General features: G+C 45.3%; 1 protein-coding gene across 1 annotated transcript in view; it reads left to right on the forward strand.

Moving 5' to 3' along the window:
- FGL1 (fibrinogen like 1) overlaps positions 1–19,037 on the forward strand; it is a 251,440-nt gene that overhangs the window by 179,316 nt on the left and 53,087 nt on the right. The window contains exon 6 of the mRNA XM_069200364.1: positions 7,175–7,263. Coding sequence (XP_069056465.1) covers positions 7,175–7,263 — 89 coding nt within the window. The remainder of the gene's footprint in view (positions 1–7,174; positions 7,264–19,037) is intronic.

Raw genomic sequence — 19,037 nt, forward strand, 5'->3', positions numbered from 1 at the left:
CCCGAGAGTCACAGATTTCCTGGACCTCGTATTCAGGCACGTTATCAATCAACAGAGGAGGAGGGCAGGTGAATTGTCTGTGAAAAGGATCAGGGATGTAAGGTTTGAGTTGTGAGACATGGAATACAGGATGTATTTTCCAAGTCAGAGGTAGGCGAAGACGAACAGACACAGGGTTGATCTTTTGGAGAATCAGAAATGGACCATAATATCGAGGTTTAAATTTATTTTGGGTTAGTTGGAGAGGTAAGAATTTAGAGGAAAGCCAGACCTTATCGTGGACCTGATAACGTGGGGCCTCACAACGTTTCTTATCAGCCATCCTTTTCATGCGTGTCTTAGTGGCTACAAGGTTTGAATGGATGACACGTTGGATACCCTGTAGTTGCCGGACATAGGAGGTAATGGCAGAAAGATTGGAAGTTTCTTTCAGAGGAATAGGAAAGGCTCTTGGATGGAAGCCATAAGAACAATAGAAAGGGGAGACTTTCGAGGCACAGTGTACTGAGTTGTTGTAGGAGAATTCTGCAAGTGGTAAATACGTAGACCAATTACTCTGCGTAGCATTGCAGAAGCTACGTAAATATTGTTTGAGGCCTTGATTCAGCCGTTCTGTCTGTCCATTCGTTTGAGGTTGGAACCCTGACGATAAGGCCACCTCTATTCCTAGTGTCTTACAGAATTGTCTCCAAAACCGGGAGATATATTGAGGACCCCGATCTGAGATAATGACTTGTGGTAGTCCATGAAGCCGAAAGATCTCCTGAATAAAGATTTGGCTTAGTTCCTTAGCCGTAGGTAGTTTTCTTTATGCTGTGACATGTGCCATCTTTGTGAAGGAATCAATGGTTACCATTATCACTCGATATCCAACCGAAGAGGGCAAAGAGCACATAAAATCAGTGGAGATAGTGTGCCATGGACCTGGTGGAACAGATAATGGACGGAGTAATCCTACTGGTTTAGTACGAGGTGTCTTGGCTTGTGCACATATGGGACAGGAAAACACATATACCTCAGTATCAGCCTTGATAGTGGGCCACCAGAAAGAGTGAAGCAGGAGCTTTTGGGTAGCTTTCATTTCGCGATGACCTGCGATGGGGGAGTCGTGGCACATATGTAGGGCTTCTGTCTGGACTATCTTAGTAGGTAGGAACAGGGCTTTGTTGTGATAAGAGTATTCCTGGTCTTTATGAAGCTGCGGGCGTAAATTGTTCATCTCCGTTGTTTCAAGGTTGGAATATTCGGATTTAACCTTGTCTAGGAATGTCTGTACTAGGCCAATGATTTTATCATTTTCAAATAGATTTTGTACAGGAGAATCGCTACACTCAGGGTAACGACGGGACAGGGCATCTGCCAAGATATTCTGAGAACCAGTGATATATGTAATGTAAAAATCATATTGACTAAAAAAGAAAGCCCATCGAGCCTGCCGGCTATTTTGACACTGAAAGTTTCTCAAGCATTGTAAATTTCGGTGATCTGTCCGTGCCTCAAAGGGTTCTTTCGAGCCCATAAGGAAGTGCCTCCATTCCGTGCAAGCTGTCTTCAAGGTGAGTAGTTCTCTTTCTAACACCGAATAGTTCCATTCGGAGTCGGATAATATGTGTGAAAGATAGAATACAGGATGCTCTAATCCATCATCATCTTGTTTTTGTAGCAAGGCAGCCCCTATGGCTCTTTCTGAGGCGTCTGCGACAACGATGAACTGTTTGGTGGTGTCTGGGTGCCGTAGAATGGGAGCTTGAATGAAGGCCTTTTTTAATTCTTGAAAGGCAAACTCAGCGTCTTGTGTCCAACAAAAACCTTTCCTTAGATTGTCTTTCTTAAGGGTTTGTGTAATATAACTGGTTCTCTGTGCAAAGTCAGCCATAAATTGTCGATAGAAATTGGCCAATCCCAAAAAGCACTGAGTTTCTTTGATGGAAGAGGGGGATGGCGAATCAAGAATGGCTTGAATCTCATCTGAATCCATGGCAACACCTACTTGGTTAATGCAATATCCCAGGTATTTTACCTCAGTTTGGTCAAATTCGCATTTTTCTGGCTTGCAGAATAGATGATGTTGTCTAAGTCTATCTAATACTTGGAGTACATGTTTAGTGTGTTGTTCTGGGTGGACAGAGAATATTAGAATGTCATCCAGATAAACGACCACCGTTTGGTGTAGAAGATCAGAAAAAATAGCGTCCATGAATCTTTGAAAGATGGAGGGGGCATTAGTTAGTCCAAAAGGCATCACCCGGTATTCATAATGGCCGAAAGGTGTTCTGAAGGCGGTCTTCCATTCATCACCTTCCTTTATCCTTAAAAGATGGTATGCTCCTCTAAGATCTAACTTGGTGAATTTCTTTGCCCCTCTGACGGCTTCTAAGATGTCCTTAATAAGAGGTAGAGGGTATCGATCCTTAGTAGTAATCTTATTTAATCCTCTAAAGTCTATACAGGGACGCAAGTCTTTAATCTTTTTTGGTACGAAAAAGAGAGGAGCCCCTGCAGGTGAGGAGGAAGGGACAATCAAACCACTCTGTACATTTTCCTCTAGGTATTCCTTGAGGATCTTCTTCTCAGGCTCTGTTAGAGAGTACATTCGCCCAAAAGGAACCACGGCATCTGGTTCCAAAGGAATGGCGCAATCGTATTCTCAATGGGGTGGCAGTTCAGGTCTTTCTGGTTTCTGGAATACATCGGCATATTCTAGATAATGTCTGGGTACTCCTTGTAGAACGTTAATGGAACATCCCACCTTTAGTGGTGTATGTAAGAGACTCTTCGGGGACCAATAGTTTCCTGCTAAATAACAGTGGTGTTGGCAAAAGTGAGAGGATAGAGAAATGGTTCTTGTTTCCCAATTAATGTAGGGATTATGCTGAGTTAGCCATGGAATCCCCAGGATCATAATGTGATGTGGCGAGGAGATTAAATTGAAATAAATATTTTCTTGATGTTTCCCGAATTGTAGACATAGGGTAGGAGTGGTATACTGGACAGGTCCTGAGGCCAAGAGTGAACCATCCACTGTGTGGACTTGTTCTGGTACTTCCTTAGGTATTTGCAGAATCTGTCTTTCCCTGGCCCAGGTCTCGTCTAGGTAGATACCACTGGCTCCACAATCCAGCAAGGCCAGTGCTCTTTCTTCACGGCCGTCTGTTAAGTGGAGGGTAACAGGTAAGAGGAAAAGAGCAGTTCCTTCTTCCCTTGAGGAACAGATGGAAGGTATTTCGAAATATCCCGTCCACACCCTTCTCACTGAGTACGGGAGTTGGCGTTTCCCAAGGGCTTGGCTGGACGGACGGGACAGGTACGAATTAGATGACCAGCAGCACCACAATAAAGGCAAAGTCCTTTTCTTCGTCTGTTTTCCCACTCACTAGATGATAATGGCCCTCGTGTCATGTCAATTTGCATAGGCTCTTCATCAGTAGCACCCTTAGGTTCAGAACGAGTCTCCTCGGAACGATGAGGAAGGGTGCGGGAAGTCATCGAGTGTGATGGTATACGACTCCTCTTCTTCTCCACCCTTCGCTCATTTAAATGATATTCTATTGCTAGGGTCTGGTCCACTAAACCCTTAAGATTCTCCACTCTGGCAGAGTGCACTAGTTCGTCCTTAATGTCATCCCTGAGACCCGGTCGAAACAGGGTCACCAAAGTACGCTTCACCCAGGAAGTTTCAGCTGCCAACTGTCTGAATCGTGTGATGTATTGTAAGACGTCCTGATTTCCTTGTTGAATATCGCATAGAGCTTCCTCTGCTGAAGACTCCAGTCCAGGACGCTCAAACATCTGTTTAAAGGCAGTGACCAAGCTTGAATAATTAGACAGGCTAGGGTTGTTGCTTGTCACCAAAGGGGTTGCCCATGCCAAGGCTGGTCCAGATAGGGCGCTGATCAAATACCCAACCTTGGTCTTGTCTTGCATAAACTGTGAAGGACGGAATGCGAAGTAGACTGTCAAGGCATCCAGGAATTCTCGCAATTTGTTAGGGTACCCAGAGAAGCGAGGCGTGGTTGCGGAGACAGTAGGAACATCGGTGGTTCTACAGGTGAAGGCTTGTCGGAAAGGCTGTATTTTCGGTACGTAGCTGTTGGAGTTCTTGAGCCTGTTGTTGGATCGTCAGGAGCAAGGTTTGACTTGTTGGTTCTGTACTCATCACGGGATTCTACATGGTTCTGGACGACGACTGGAGTTTTGGGCGTTGCAATCTGTCATGATTCACCCTGGGCTTACCGTCGATACTGGAGAGGGATGGTGAGCGGCCCCGGTTCCTGCAAATCCTGCTCTGGCCGAGGTAGGGGTGACCCCTTCCGGTAGCCACGGTGCTGTTTGACAATAGTAAGCCACTACAGTCCGTGCCCTCCAGAAGGAGTTCCAGAGGAAAAACCCCAAAGGGGGAAAAAACCTCCAATAGGAGCTCCCTGAAACAGATGGAGGACACAAGGATTAGAACTCAAGATCCTGGAAGTCTGGAAGACTGAAGACAGAACAAGAACGACTGGCGTCTCAGAAGAAAATCAGCCGGAGCGTGACCACCACTGCTGAAGTGTTGCAATGCAATGAGAAGAAAGAAAGGTTCCCCTTATATGCCCCTAGACAAGAAGTGATAAACAGGAAGAAGTAACACCACCATCTTGGTTTGGGAAGAAGCCATAACTAAAGATAGAAAACATGCCCCTCTGTAAGAGAAACAATGCATGCAGGGAAGAAGGGAAGTGCACAGCATGCTGGGAAGGAGAAAGGCATGCTTTATAAACTAGGCGTGTATATTCAGGAAGACCTCGAGCGTGTGACAGGTGAGTGGTGCTATGGAGGGGGGCCCGGGCACCCTAGGAAAGAATTAACCTCGCGCGCTGAGTGCAGCAAGGACCCCAACCCGATTCTGGGTCTCCGGCCCTGCCGCGCTCTAAATACAGCGCGCGGCCGGAGAAAAGGGCCGCAGCTTTACCCACGGCCCGCTCGCGGGCCGCCGCGGTTTCACTGAGTTGCGCTGCAGCGGCTCGCGCGCAACACTACCATCTGCTCTTTTGAGGATGTGCAATCTTGTTTTCATTCGTCGATGTTGTAGCCATAAATTATCGATCTAGGATTATCCCTTCTCTTGGTGTGACTGATGGCAGGAATGTGGACATTTGTGGTTAAAGAGCATAGGAAACTAGAGCGGTTGGTTTTCATAAACTGTTCGACTGAGCATAACGCTGCTAAACATGAAAGGGCCACTGCACACCAAAAATTACAGAACTGGAGTTAAACATAAAGTGCATATGCTACAGGAAAATATTATCTTCAATATATTTAACCATGGGCAACATCTGTTTTTTGCTCATTATAAAAACAATGACATACCAAGGAGCGTATTCCTGCATGACCAAAAAAAAATCATATTATTTTTAATTTATTTTTTGGGGTGGAGGAGGTCGAGGGATTATACAACTTTGGCCAAAACAATAATCAACAATAATTAAAAAACACAAGAGGAAATGAGTCAAGGAAGATGAGCACTTTCAATTACAGGTTATCCTTAAGATGCAGAGTTACAAAGGTAAGCGTGTTCTATAGTATTGGTTCCAAAATGTGAAAAGAACAATATTTACCTTGAGCACGAGGTAGGGCCATCATAGGGGAAGTGACGCAGCGACATTATGCCATGCTTTCCAAGGCCATGAACTCTTTCAGCAAAATTTACATATAGATATTTCCTGGAATTCTAGCCTACATTTTCAGTAATGAAAGATACATCTTGTGTGGGAATATGGTACCATGTTTTCTCTTTCACTGGAGTAGATTTTCTTTAAATACTTAGAATTTGGAGTTCATGGCAAACATGGAAGAGGCGTCCAGTGGCCTCTGCATTACGTTTTTGCCACAGGCCTCGAAAAACCTTTAAGGATCCAGGTACAAATGAAGCCTATTAATGGTGAAAATGAACAAAGGAGTAGAGCAATGTTAGCAGTGGCGTAGCGTGGGTTGTCAACACCCGGGGCAAGGCAAGTAATTTGTGCCCCCTAACCCGGGGCAAGGCAAGTAATTTGCGCCCCCTAACCCGTGGATTTTAGCACTCGAGTCTCTTCCAAGATGTTGCGCCTGGTGCGGCCGGCCCCCCCTGCACCCCCCATGCTACGCCACTGAATGTTAGAAAGGTCATAGCCCGCACTACCAAAATGTGCTGCAATGCCACACTAATAGCCAATACTCCACAACATCATCAATGATTCGTAGAGATTTCTTAGAGTGAAATGAAAGAGGAAAGATAAAGAGTGCAAGGGAATAGACATCTTTTTGGACAGTATTGTGTAGTATTGTTGTACCATTTATAGAGTTTCTATACCATTCGTGGGGGCTTAACCCACTTTTCGATTGTTGACCACAAATGACATGGAAGTGAAAAAGAGCATGGATCCATTGTAAATATGCAAGGTAAGGGGCAATGTGATAGATTTTAAGGGTCCACAAAATAAGGTCGTGAATTTGCATCTGCAGCTCTGTGACCTTACATCAAATTTATGTCCTACTACAACTCACAGAACGGGTATATACCAAGAAAAGCTTGGGAATTCCTGGTGGTAGCTTTACATTGGCATTTACTCCTCCTTAGCTGTACATGGTGTATATTTACTCGCTGAAATGCTTGAACCTTTTTATGGTGGGACATTTATGTGATGTTTTCCTCAAGGAACATGTATTTCCTCTTGGGGAAAGATTTTCCTTTACGCCGATATGATGTTTGAGGATGTTCCATTTCCCTTCCCACTCTGCAAGTCAATCTCTTCTTCCATTGACTGAAGTAAATCACCAACCATTTTCAGGATGGAAGGGGGTTGGGGAGGAGTTGCTTGTAAATTCCCAAGAACTCATGAGCTTTAGAGTGCCCACAAACCTTCTGGATAAACCACGACATGGAACGTCACGGCCTACTCTTTGCATGAGATTTTCTAATTCTCAATATTATAGGTTTACAGAGTAATGCTGTGTATGAGTAATCTGCAAGTCAGCTTTTGAGAATTCCTTGAAGTAATGCTCCCGCCATCTACCCATGTAGGTGAGATTTACAAATAGCTATGTAAATCTGCCCAAATTGTCTGGGCTTTGTGGTGGAATGAGAGACAGGTTTGTCAGCTTTATATTTCCAAAAGAGAACATTGCAATCAAAGTTATAATTTGTTATTTATTTCAGGAAATTATACTTTGAGAATTGACCTTGCAGACTTTGAAGACCAACGCCGGTACGCACAGTATAAAAGCTTCAGAGTTGGAGACGAAGAGGTAATATACTCTAATGCCATCCACATGAATTGCTTACGTTAGTAACAAATTTGCTATTTCTTTGTCATCGGGATAGAGTTTCACTTTTTGGAAAATGGTAAAATGTTTCTGCAAGTCATATCATACTACTGTGTACACAGAACGTCAAGCTGGGAGTGCTATTCAATAAGATCTACATGGATCTACATGGGTCCTACTTTTATATCCAACTTTAATTTTAACCACATGTGATGTCATGTTTGCTATTTTAAAAGCCCAGATTCCTATAATTGTTCTTCTCATTTGTAAAGCACACTTCACAGAAGGTGATTCGCTACGCTGAGTAGGCCACACAAATGTATAGGACTTCCTTAACACCTCTGTACTATACAGTCCCTGTGCATCTTATATTCCAGTGATTCACAGTTTTGATAAGAACATTTTTACATGGACAGGCTAATCGTCTAAGCAAAGTACCCAAAATTAAATAATATGAAACTTTCAACCAGGCTTGCTTCTTTCAAGCACTAAACTCTGGAACGTTTTACTGAGGAACTCAACTCAAACCTGTTGCCTAATCTTTTACTGTGTATTCATCTGTTACATGCAGAGTGCTCAATTGACCATGTGGTGCTATACGAATATGTTAAATAAATGAATAAATATTGTCTTTATTCTAAAGTGTTCACCCATATATTAGGTATCAAAAGGGGCATCACTCCTGTAAAAATATTTTGCCATCAAGATGATAACATAAGCACATATGTTAGAGTTGGTGTATTTTACTATTCATATTGCACAAACCTATGTGGGAAGCAAGACAGGGCTTAGAAAGGGAATGTGGAGTGTATGAAGGGAATGTGGGCAAGAAGATAAGGGTAAGAAAGGGATGTATAATTCATGGAAGTCTACACACCTAGTACAGAAACCTTTCTTTAATTTCCTTATTACTTTTAATTTCCTTATTACGGTCGAGTTGTGACTTCTCAAGCCACATTTAATAAGAACATGACTGCATAATTCCTTCTGCCAGAGCCAGCAGCCAAGGTGAAAGGGATGTCATGGAGAATCAATGAAGATGCAGTTTATGCAATTCAAACCTTTGATATTTATGATCTGTTTTTCTAAAATTGGCAGTGATTAGCAGAAACGAGAGATTTATGGCAACATGTTTATTTTTGTCCATAGTTCATTACATGTTACTCTTCATTCTGAGCTTAAATCCTTTTAATTATGATTCACATTAAACTAATTATCTTCTGTTTTTACAATAAATTACTAATTGATTTCTGTTGTATTTCATTTCCCACTACAGATTGCACTATTATTTCTCCAACCATACTATTGCTTTCATATGAATGAGCAAGACCCTATGGATTTAAGAAGTGTGTGGCAAGAGTGATGGTGAGACCATGTATTATAGAGAACAAAATATCCTCCGCTGTACATTTATAAGGATAATGGATGCCACCTTGGGGCACCATGACCTAATAAAAGAACTCGACCTCAGCCTCATTCCTCTATGGGGTCACAGACATCCTAATGGTGTGTAGTAGAGTGTACTTCAATCCATATGTTATTATTAGGGCCATGGAAGTAATTTACGGATCGGCAGGGGTCGCAGGTGCAACCCCTGCCTTGCCCCTTGTGACTCCTGGCACTTCATTTGGAACCCCTGAACTCAGAGGTGGCAAAATCAGTGCAAGGACCACAGGGGCAATTTGACCTAATAGACATCAGTTGGTGTTCCATTTTTTTTTTTTTGTCAATTTGTTTCATTACACTAATGATGTATAGTATTATATTATTAATTATCCGTGTAATAAAAATGAAGTACAATTAGCAGGAATATTGACCCTCCTTGGCAGCTGAGGTAAGTAAAACATGATTTTCAATGTATGTTGTATGCATGCTTGAAGGTGAGAGTGTGCATGTGAGAGAGAATGTGTATATATGAGATTGTGTGTGTATGTGTAGGTATGTGTGTATGAATAAACATAAAGGTCATATAGTGTTTGATGTCACTTGCGCTATCCCTGGCCTTTTAGTGAATTGTCCTTGATGGTTAAGGCCAGTGGGTCCAAGGAAATTTAAGGCCTGATTTAGATCTTGGAAGGACTCCAATTATTCCTCTGTGATGGCGTTTACAAGTATTTTGTCAAGCTGACGGATTCCCGTTATTTAGCTGCCTGCCGGCTGACTCCTCTGCTGCCTAACATTACTTCGCAGTCAGGGTGGTGGGATTGTGACAAGCATATTTAGATTTCACAGTTGTTCTGGCGTATTCCTATCAGCAGAGTGGCCGACAAGAATAAAAATCTTTGGACTGCAGATCCAAGGCGCACTGACAGCGATATTATGGGAGCGGAGCAATCGGGGGTCACAGAGGCTGCAGCGAATCAATTTCATATTGGAACTGCTACTGAAGAATAACCCCTGCCGGCTCCCAAACCTCTAACTGCATTGCTGCACTCTTCACATATCATTGAGCGTGAGAGGACCACCTTCTTACAGGTAGAGGTCCTTGAAGAGGACCCGTGGAGGCCTTCTGCTGGGGGGCCCCCGGTGCACCCACTAAACAATAAGTGAATTGAGGGGGCATCACCCCCTCTGGGGGCTTTGACAATACTGCCTGCATGGACTTATGAGGGGGCATAAAATAGTAGCTGGCCGGAGGCCGGGAAGAGAAGACCCAGGCCAGCGCACAGAGCTACCAAAGAGTGAGGTATATACTGGCAAATAACTTAAGGGAGGAGAGACCTCCTACTACAGCACGTTCCGCTATTGTAACAGCCATAACAAACTTCCACCGCAAGGCAACTGAGGGCCCTACTCGGGGGAGATCGAGACTGAGCTGAAGAGGCCTATGTGTGTATACCAGGAACATAATACACAGTGTGAGTACATGGAACCCCATGTGGATCCTGCCGCCAAAGACTCCTGGAACCTAGATAGTCCGGCATACTGGCAACAGCGAGGCTACTAAATCTCTTCCGCAGTACCAAAAGAAGGGCATCCCCACACAGCACTTAAGGGGAACAGAAGAGAAATAGGATTCAAAGACCGCTGCATCAAACTAAATCATGGGAAAAGCGCTTGAAAAAGAGAGGTGAGGAACTGAGAGGATTCCAGCGCCTGGGGACAACTGGTGGGCGGCCAGAGCAAATCTTAGATGAGCCTTCAAAAACAACGCCCTCTTCCCCCACACTTCAGGATGCTTTACAGGCTATAGCAGCATTGGGGGAAGCTCTGGAAGTTAAGATTGATATGCTTAGCATAGACCTGGGATTGTTGCGTGATGACCACTGACGTCTATCTGAGAGAGTCACCACGACTGAAAGGGAAATCTCCGAAACACTACCTACAGTGGTAGCCACAGGAGGACGAATGAACTCTATGGAAACTAGACTGCACGCCTTTGAGAACAGAGCAGAGGATGCAGAAAACAGAGAGCACTGCAATAACATCAGAGTAGTGGGTCTCCCTGAGTAAATTGAGAGGTCTAACATGGTGCGATAGCGGGACGAATGGATCAAGAAGGAGGTAGCCCCAGAGGGTCTCTCTCCTTTCTTTGCCTTTGAATGTAAACATAGGGTCCCCACCCAGTCGGTGACCGCCGGGAGCCCCTCCTCGACCAGTGGTGGCGCGGTTGCTTCATTTTAAAGACAGGGACCACATAATGCAGTGTGCTCTGATGGGTGGCGACCTCACATTGGAAAACAATAAAGTCTCCATATTTCCTGACTTTACAAGGTAAGTGCAACGTCAAAGGGCAGCCTTTACATCTGTGAAAAAGAAACTGCAGGGTGCGGGAATTATCTATTCTATGCAATTTCCTGCATAACTCAGAGTAGTAACATCCACAGGAGCACAATTTTTCACTATGCCCCAAGAGACCTGGGTGGAAGGACAGCCCAACCTGGACCAAAGCAGACCACCTCACCCGCAGAAAAGGAAGCACCTCCTTCGCACCCTGTAGGAAGTTGGCTCTGTATATACTATCTCAAAGTGAGAGATAGTGTGCACAGAGTCCAAGGGTTACCCTTAGAGGTTGATAGTGGCAAAATTAGATAATACTAATGCTATATTTTGTGGTAGTATGGTCGAGCAGTAGGCTTATCAGAGGGTAGTGTTAAGCATTTGTTGTACACACATAGGCAATAAATGAGGAACACACACTCAAAGACGTAACTCCAGGCCAATAGTTATGATATGGAAAAATATCTCTTCTTAATTTATTTTGGAACTACAAGATTCAAGATTTGAGGTAAGTACATAAAATGCAAGGTACTTCACACAGGTAAGTAGAGAACTTTGATCTAAAAGAGTAGTGCACACAGTCTAGGTTAAAATGGCAATAAGCTATTTTAAAAGTGGACACTGCAAAAATCAACAGTTCCTGGGGGAGGTAAGTTTGGTTAAGTTTTTCAGGTAAGTAAAGCACTTACACAGTCAGTCTCCTGGGCATAGGCAGCCCACCGTTGGGGGTTCAAGGCTACCTCAAAGTCACTGCACCAGCAACACAGGGATGGTCAGGTGCAGAGGTCAAAGGAGGGCCCAAAACACGTAGGCGCCTATGGAGAACAGGGGTGCTCCGGTTCCGGTCTGCTGGCAGGTAAGTACCTGCGTCCTCGGGGAACCGACCAGGGAGGTTTTGTAGAGCACTTGGGGGGACACAAACAGGCACACAAAACTCACCCTCAATGGCACAAGGGCGGCCGGGTGCAGTGTGCAAAGTAGGCGTTGGGTTTGCTATTGAAAGTAACGGAGGGACCCGGGGTTAATTAGGCGATGCAGGCAGGGCACAGGGGGGCTTCTCAGCCCTGCCACCGACTGGGCTTGGAAGAGGGCCGTCTGCTGGTCACTCCTGCACTGGAAGGTGGTTCATCTCGGTCCTGGGGGTTGCGGGTGCAGTGCTTGGTCCAGGCATCGGGTTCCTTGTTACCAGGCAGTCGCGGTCAGGAGGAGCCTCTGGATCCCCTCTGCAGACGTCGCTGTGGGGGTGCAGGGTGGTCGACTCAAATTACTCACGTTGTCATAGTCACCTGGGAGTCTGCTCTGCGGTGTTAGTTCTCTGGAGCTCGAGCCGGGGGCGTCGGGTTCAGAGTGAGAAGTCTCATGCTTCTGGCGGGAAGAGAGAGTTCTTTGGAAATTGCTAAAAAGTTGCAAAGTTGTTGCTGTTTTTGAACAGTGAGGCTGCTCTTAGGAGTTTCTTGGTCCTTCTGGTTCAGGGCAGTCCTCTGAGTCCTCAGAGGTCACTGGTCCCTGTTCGATGCGTTGCTAGGCAGGTTCTTTGAGTCTGGGGACAGGCCGGTAGGGCTGGGGCCAAGTCAGTTGGTGTCTCCGTCGTCTCTGCGGGCTTTAGAGTCAGCAGTCCTTCTTCTTTCTTCAGGTTGCAGGAATCTGATATCCTGGGTTCAGGGTCGCACCTAAATACTAATTTTAGGGGTGTGTTTAGGTCTGGTGGCAGTAGTCAATGGCTACTGTCCTGGAGGGTGGCTACACCCTCTTTGTGCCTCCTCTCTGAGGGGAGGGGGGCACATCCCTATTCCTATTGGGAGAATCCTCCAATATCAAGATGGAGGATTTCTAAAGGCAGGAGTCACCTCAGCTCAGGCCACCTTAGGGGCTGTCCTGACTGGTGGGTGGCTCCTCCTTGTTTTCCTCCAGCCTTGCCGCCAAAAGTGGGGGCAGTGGCCGGAGGGGCGGGCATCTCCACTAGCTGAAATGCCCTGGGGTGCTGTAATAAAAGGCATGAGACTTTAAGGCTCACCACCAGGTATTACAGTTCCTGTAGGGGGAGGTGAGAAGCACCTCCACCCAGTACAGGCTTTGTTCCTGGCCACAGAGTGACAAAGGCACTCACCCCACGTGGCCAGAAACTCGTCTGGTTGTGGCAGGCTGGCAGAAACTGGTCAGACTAGCACTAGGAGTCGGACTGGTATTCAGGGGGCATCTCTAAGATGCCCTCTGGGTGTATTTTACAATAAACCCCACACTGGCATCAGTGTGCATTTATTGTGATGAGAAGTTTGATACCAAACTTCCCAGATTTCAGTGTAGCCATTATGGAACTGTGGAGTTTGTGTTTGACAAACTCCCAGACCATATACTCTTTATGGCTACCCTGCACTTACAATGTCTAAGGGTTTGCTTAGACAATGTAGGGGCATAGTGCTCATGCACATATGCCCTCACCTGTGGTATAGTGCACTCTGCCTTAGGGCTGTAAGGCAAGCTGGAGGGGTGACTTACCTATGCCACAGGCAGTGAGAGGTGGGCATGGCACTCTGAGGGGAGTGCCATGTCGACTTAGTCATTTTCTCCCCACCAGCACACACAAGCTGGGAGGCAGTGTGCATGTGCTAAGTGAGGGGACACCAGGGTGGCATAAGACATGCTGCAGTCCTTGTAGTCCTTCCCTGGAAACAGGGCCCTTGGTATCAGGGGTACCATTTACAAGGGACGTATCTGTGTGCCAGGGCTGTGCCAATTGTGGGAACAAAGGTACAGTTTAGGGAAAGAACACTGGTGCTGGGGCCTGGTTAGCAGGGTCCCAGCACACTTTCAATCATAACTGGCATCAACAAAGGCAAAAAGTCAGGGGGTAACCATGCCAAGGAAGACATTTCTTTACACACCCGATGGCAAGATCAGGCGACACCATTTGGGTCACCAACAGTTCAGGAGGTGTAAAGAGGTCAGCTAGCGGCTGTAGCTGCGGTGGTATCCTTGAGAGGATCATCACCTGACCGCGTATCCCTGTTGAGGGAAGTGAGTGAAGATGGCACAGATTCAGCTAGAGTCTCGATGTCTATCAACGCCCCCCAAAAAGAATCTACCAGTGGTCACTCCACACAGTGCAGATGAGATTATTTAGTCTGAGTCCACTGGGTGCAACAAATACTACTATGAACATAGCAGCACAGACAATACCAAATTGTCTACAAAACCGATCCGTAGATAGCCAGAAGAAGTCCCTAATGTCATGGCTTATGACATTTTATTCAAATATGCACTTTGGGGACTCGGTGGGCGCCTGGAGAGCCTGGGGCCCGGAACTGAGAGCAGGTGGGGTTACTAACCCCCTGCCGAATGAGGCCCAAGCGTTAGAGGGGACGAACATGGTTGAATATGTTATGGTTGACTATTTGGGCGAATGGCTCACACTGTTTGCCCTGGGGAACAGGAGTTGGGTACGGTTCAAGTTCAATATGTTGGGGGTTGTCCACTGCCGCATATACCTGTACTTTCTGGTGACATTGTGGGAGGAACTCCAGATAGAAAAGGACACTGGCGCCTTGCGGTGCCCCTACACTGTCCTTTACTTCTTTAATGGCTGTCGCCTCCACTCTTAAAGTGCTAACATGGAATATCAGGGGGATGCATTCCATGAGTAAGCGACATAAACTATAGTCTTTCCTCACTAGACGAGGAATTCATATGGCCCTATTACAAGAGACATACTTAGATGCCAAAGAGGGGAGAGCACTGCAAGGTAAATGGTGAGGAAAAGTTTATTATACAACCTACTCTGCTTGTGCATGAGGGGTCATTATCCGGATTAAGCCTGGAATACCTTTTCAACACATTGAATCAGTCATAGATCCCTTGGGGAGATATATCCTGATTGCAGGGAGGTTAGATGGTCAAGACATAGTGATAGGCAGTATTTATGGCCCTAATGTTAATCAACCTGGATTCTTGAGGACGCTTTACGACCGTCTGGCCTCCCACCTTCTGGGATCCACTTTACTAGGTGGGGATTTTAACTGCATTTGTGATTCGACCCTCAGTAGATCGCACCCCCACTGCAGGAGTCCCCCATTCGACACACCACAAAGGCATTCATGGAATGGCAACAAGAATGGGGACTGATAGACTCCTGGTGCACTCACCACCCAGACGAGAGGGATTACTCCTTTTATTTCCCATTGTATGATCTACATGTGCGATTAGATACCTTCCTTTGCTCCCCTGATGTCCATGAGTCGACAAGTGCGACTGAACATTTAAGCAGAACAATCTCAGACCATAACCCCTTGTTGTTGAGACTGCATTGGGCACTCCCCCGTCCTCCAGTGCCTATGTGGTGACTTAGGCCGGAACTGTTAGAAGACCAAGGCCCATATTTATACTTTTTTAGCGCTGCATTTGCGTCATTCTTTTACGCAAAAGCGGCGCACACTTACAAAATACAATTGTATTTTGTAAGTGTGCGCCGCTTTTGCGTCACAAAGCGGCGCAAAAAAAGTATTAATATGGGCCCAAGTCTTTAGGACAGATATTACTGCGGATATAACTGCCTACTTTAATGATACCGAGGGCACTACAGACACAAGACTTCTAGAATGGGACGCCTTCAAGGTTGTGATGAGAGGGAGATGTATTTCAGCTGCAAAAGGGGTTAGAAATGTATTAAAATCTGATATAGAGAGAGCGGAACAAGAATTGAGAGAGATGGAGAGAGAGATGGAGAGAGAGTACCCAAGACAACCAGGACTCCGAGCATCCATTTTAGACGCACGGGAGAGGGTTGTGATCGGAGGTGAAAGACTTCGCTGTTACATCCACAAAACCTACCTAGCGGAAACACATGCTGAGGACGACTGCGCAGGTTCACTTCTGGCAGGGCTGGCAAATCTGCCAAAAAGGGGGTCGAGCATAGTGGATTGGATATGTCCATGGGCCAGCAGGTCTATAGTCAGGCTGCAATCAATCAGGAGTTTCATAAGTACTATTTAGAGCTTTATAGAAGTAAAATGCACACCACAACTACAGATATCCAAGAATATTTATCACACATTAACCTTCCGACGGTCTCAGAACAGGAATATGAGGCCGTAGGACAGGCAATAGAATTATCAGAAGTGAAGGCCACTGTGGATAGCATGGCATGGAATAAAACGTTGGACCTGGATGGTCTACCAGTCAAATTTAACTCCGCTTTTATGACTACCCTGGGATCCGAATGGTTAGCATGTATGAAGAAGCTCGGTAGGCTGGGATTCTCCCTTCATCGGTGCAGGAGGGCCTCATTCTTCCCCTTCTGAAACCTGGGAAGCCACCCACTAAGGTAACCTCTTATCGATCTCTATCGATGTTGTCTGTGGACTATAAAATCCTTGGTAAAATACTAGTGACATGCCTCTCACCATATATGTACAATTTGATCCATACTGATCAGGCCGGGTTTACTCCTAGACAATGTACGCCCATGAATATCCGTCGACTTTTCCTGTTGCTTGAAGATAGTTCCTATAATAGTGCAGACACAGTGGTCTTTGCGGTAGACTTCGAGAAGGCATTCAATAGTCTTGAATGGCCATATTTATACAAAGTACTACTCAAATTTGGCATGGGTGAGAATTTTAGAGGCTGAACGCCCTTATTATATGCTGAGCCATAAGCTCGAGTTCGTACAGGCTACACCGTATCAGGGGACTATCATGTAGAACGGGGCACCAGACAGGGATGTCTGCTCTCTCCACTCCTCTTTGTCCTGGTCATAGAGCCCCTTGCAAGCCTTGCCAGGGGAGGTAACGCCTATAGAGGACTGGAGATAGGGAACAACACCCATTATATGGCCTTAAATGCAGATGATCTACTATTATTCTTAGCAGACGCAGATGAGCCATTGAAAGAAGCGCAACAACTACTAGATCGGTTTGGGTCATTATCAGGCCTTCAAGTTAACTGGGGGAAATCTAGTCTATTGCCTATGACCCCGGACCGAGCGGCCCCAAAAGATCTGAGGGGCCTACAGTGGGAGCTGCACTGTTTGATTTACCTGGGGGTGCATGTCTATCATAACAGGACTGACTTGTATGAAGGCAACATAGGACCAGCATTGCGGGGACTTAGAAGTAACATGAACTTCTGGGGTCTTTGCCTCTATCAGTGGCAGGATGAGCGGCACTACCAAAAATGATCGTTCTGCCATGGTTGCTATATTTGTTTGTTACACTACCTTTATGGATACCCTAGGCTTTTTTCAAGGCCCTGAATTCACTGATCATTGTGTTCTATTATCTTGCGGGCCAGCTGCAATGGCTGGCCCGGTTGATAGCGAACCGGCTGCATTCGGACAGGACAGCGACACCATTTACTCGCCCTTGGCGCGAGTGGTACTCCGGCTCAGCCCGCCAGCCATGACGTTACCAGCGTAACTCAGGGTGTTACATTCTTGCTGGTCGCTCTACCTTCGTAGAGCACATGAACTTATGCCTTGCGCCCTGGAGATCCCAATACCCTTTTTTATCAGTTCTATGGCATGGTGGAGGTTGGGGTGGAATCGCGTCCTGGGTGGAGGCGGGAGCGGCATCCCTGGGGATGCTGTCTGAGGCAGATGCACTACTACCCTTGAGGAATTCAGAACGCAACATAAGTTACCACAGGGGCATTTTCTGCTCCAAAGACCGATTACAGAGGCAATCACTAAACACTGGTACACAGGATGAACAGAACCTCCCTTATCCAATGTTTGACAATAATTGACTAGTTATGCAAGTACATATCAAGCTGTGACTTTAATATATGGGAAAATTAGAGAAGTTCTCTGTCCACCTCTTACACCTCTTAAATTGAAGAGGGAAGAGGACTTGGGCACAGAGATACCAGAGGTGGTGTGAGAAAACATACTGACATGGGTCCCCAAGGCATCTAGGAATGCCTGGTTCAAGCTCATTAACTTATACATAGCCCACAGAGCATACTTAACACCGGGGAGACTTCAACGCCATTTTAATATTATGGAAGCCAAATACCCCAGATGTGAAGAGCAAGCAATGGAGTTTTTTAATATGTTATGGACCTGCTCTAAGTTGGAGGACTTCTGGCACTCAGTGGTCATTACACTGGGAGAGGTCCGTTCGTTCGTTCGTTAAACTTTATTTCGGCAAATATTGCCATAAAAGTCAAGACAAGAGATAAACACAACATACATGTATTCATTTCACAATTAAATATAAAATACAATACATACAGTTGACAAGAAATATATGGAAGTCTCCATGATTAAGCAGTACCGCATATAAAAATATAAATAACTGTTTATAAATTAATTAAAAGCCAGAACTAAAAAAAAATTTATTAACTTGGATCGGAGAAACAGTGCATCGTATACCTTTACAAGGAAGGAAAAGAGCGGGTCACCTAACAATATATTACAGCTTGTGACCAAGTCGTTTTCTAATAAGGTACACATTAAATAAAAATCTACTCGTGCCAAACACCACTAATTGTGAAGTATTAGACTGAAATATGCGCTCTGCTTCTTTGTAGGATCTAACCCCCACATATTTACAAACGGGTTTGATCCAACAATCCCTTGGTTTCTTGTATACTGGGCAAAAGAAGAGTAGATGAACAACACCTTCTTTAGCCCCTAAAGTACAGAGAGTGCACAATTCACAACCTTTTACCCCTCCCCAATTGCATGTGTAAGCATTAATCTGTAAGACCCCATACCTAAACTGTAGATATAGTGTTTTTGCCAGTGGAGGGCCGATCTCATCCAAAAATTGTTCGAATTTAGGTGTATCTTTTATGTTCAAAAAATTCAAAGTCAGAATACCAATCGATGAACTATGCAATAGCTCTCTGTTGACATAAGACCAAAAGGTATCCTTTACATATTTCCTTGTACATGTTGTCATATTCTGAGGAGCTTCCCATAGATGAGATAAACCTAGTCTCTCATACCACTTAGATACATATTTTAACCAAGGGGTATTCATATGACCATCTATCTGAGTTAATTCAGTCAATCCACTCTTGTAATCACTCAACTCCGG

The sequence above is a fragment of the Pleurodeles waltl genome, chromosome 1_2, assembly GCF_031143425.1.
Source record: "Pleurodeles waltl isolate 20211129_DDA chromosome 1_2, aPleWal1.hap1.20221129, whole genome shotgun sequence".
In the NCBI taxonomy this organism is placed as follows: domain Eukaryota; kingdom Metazoa; phylum Chordata; class Amphibia; order Caudata; family Salamandridae; genus Pleurodeles; species Pleurodeles waltl.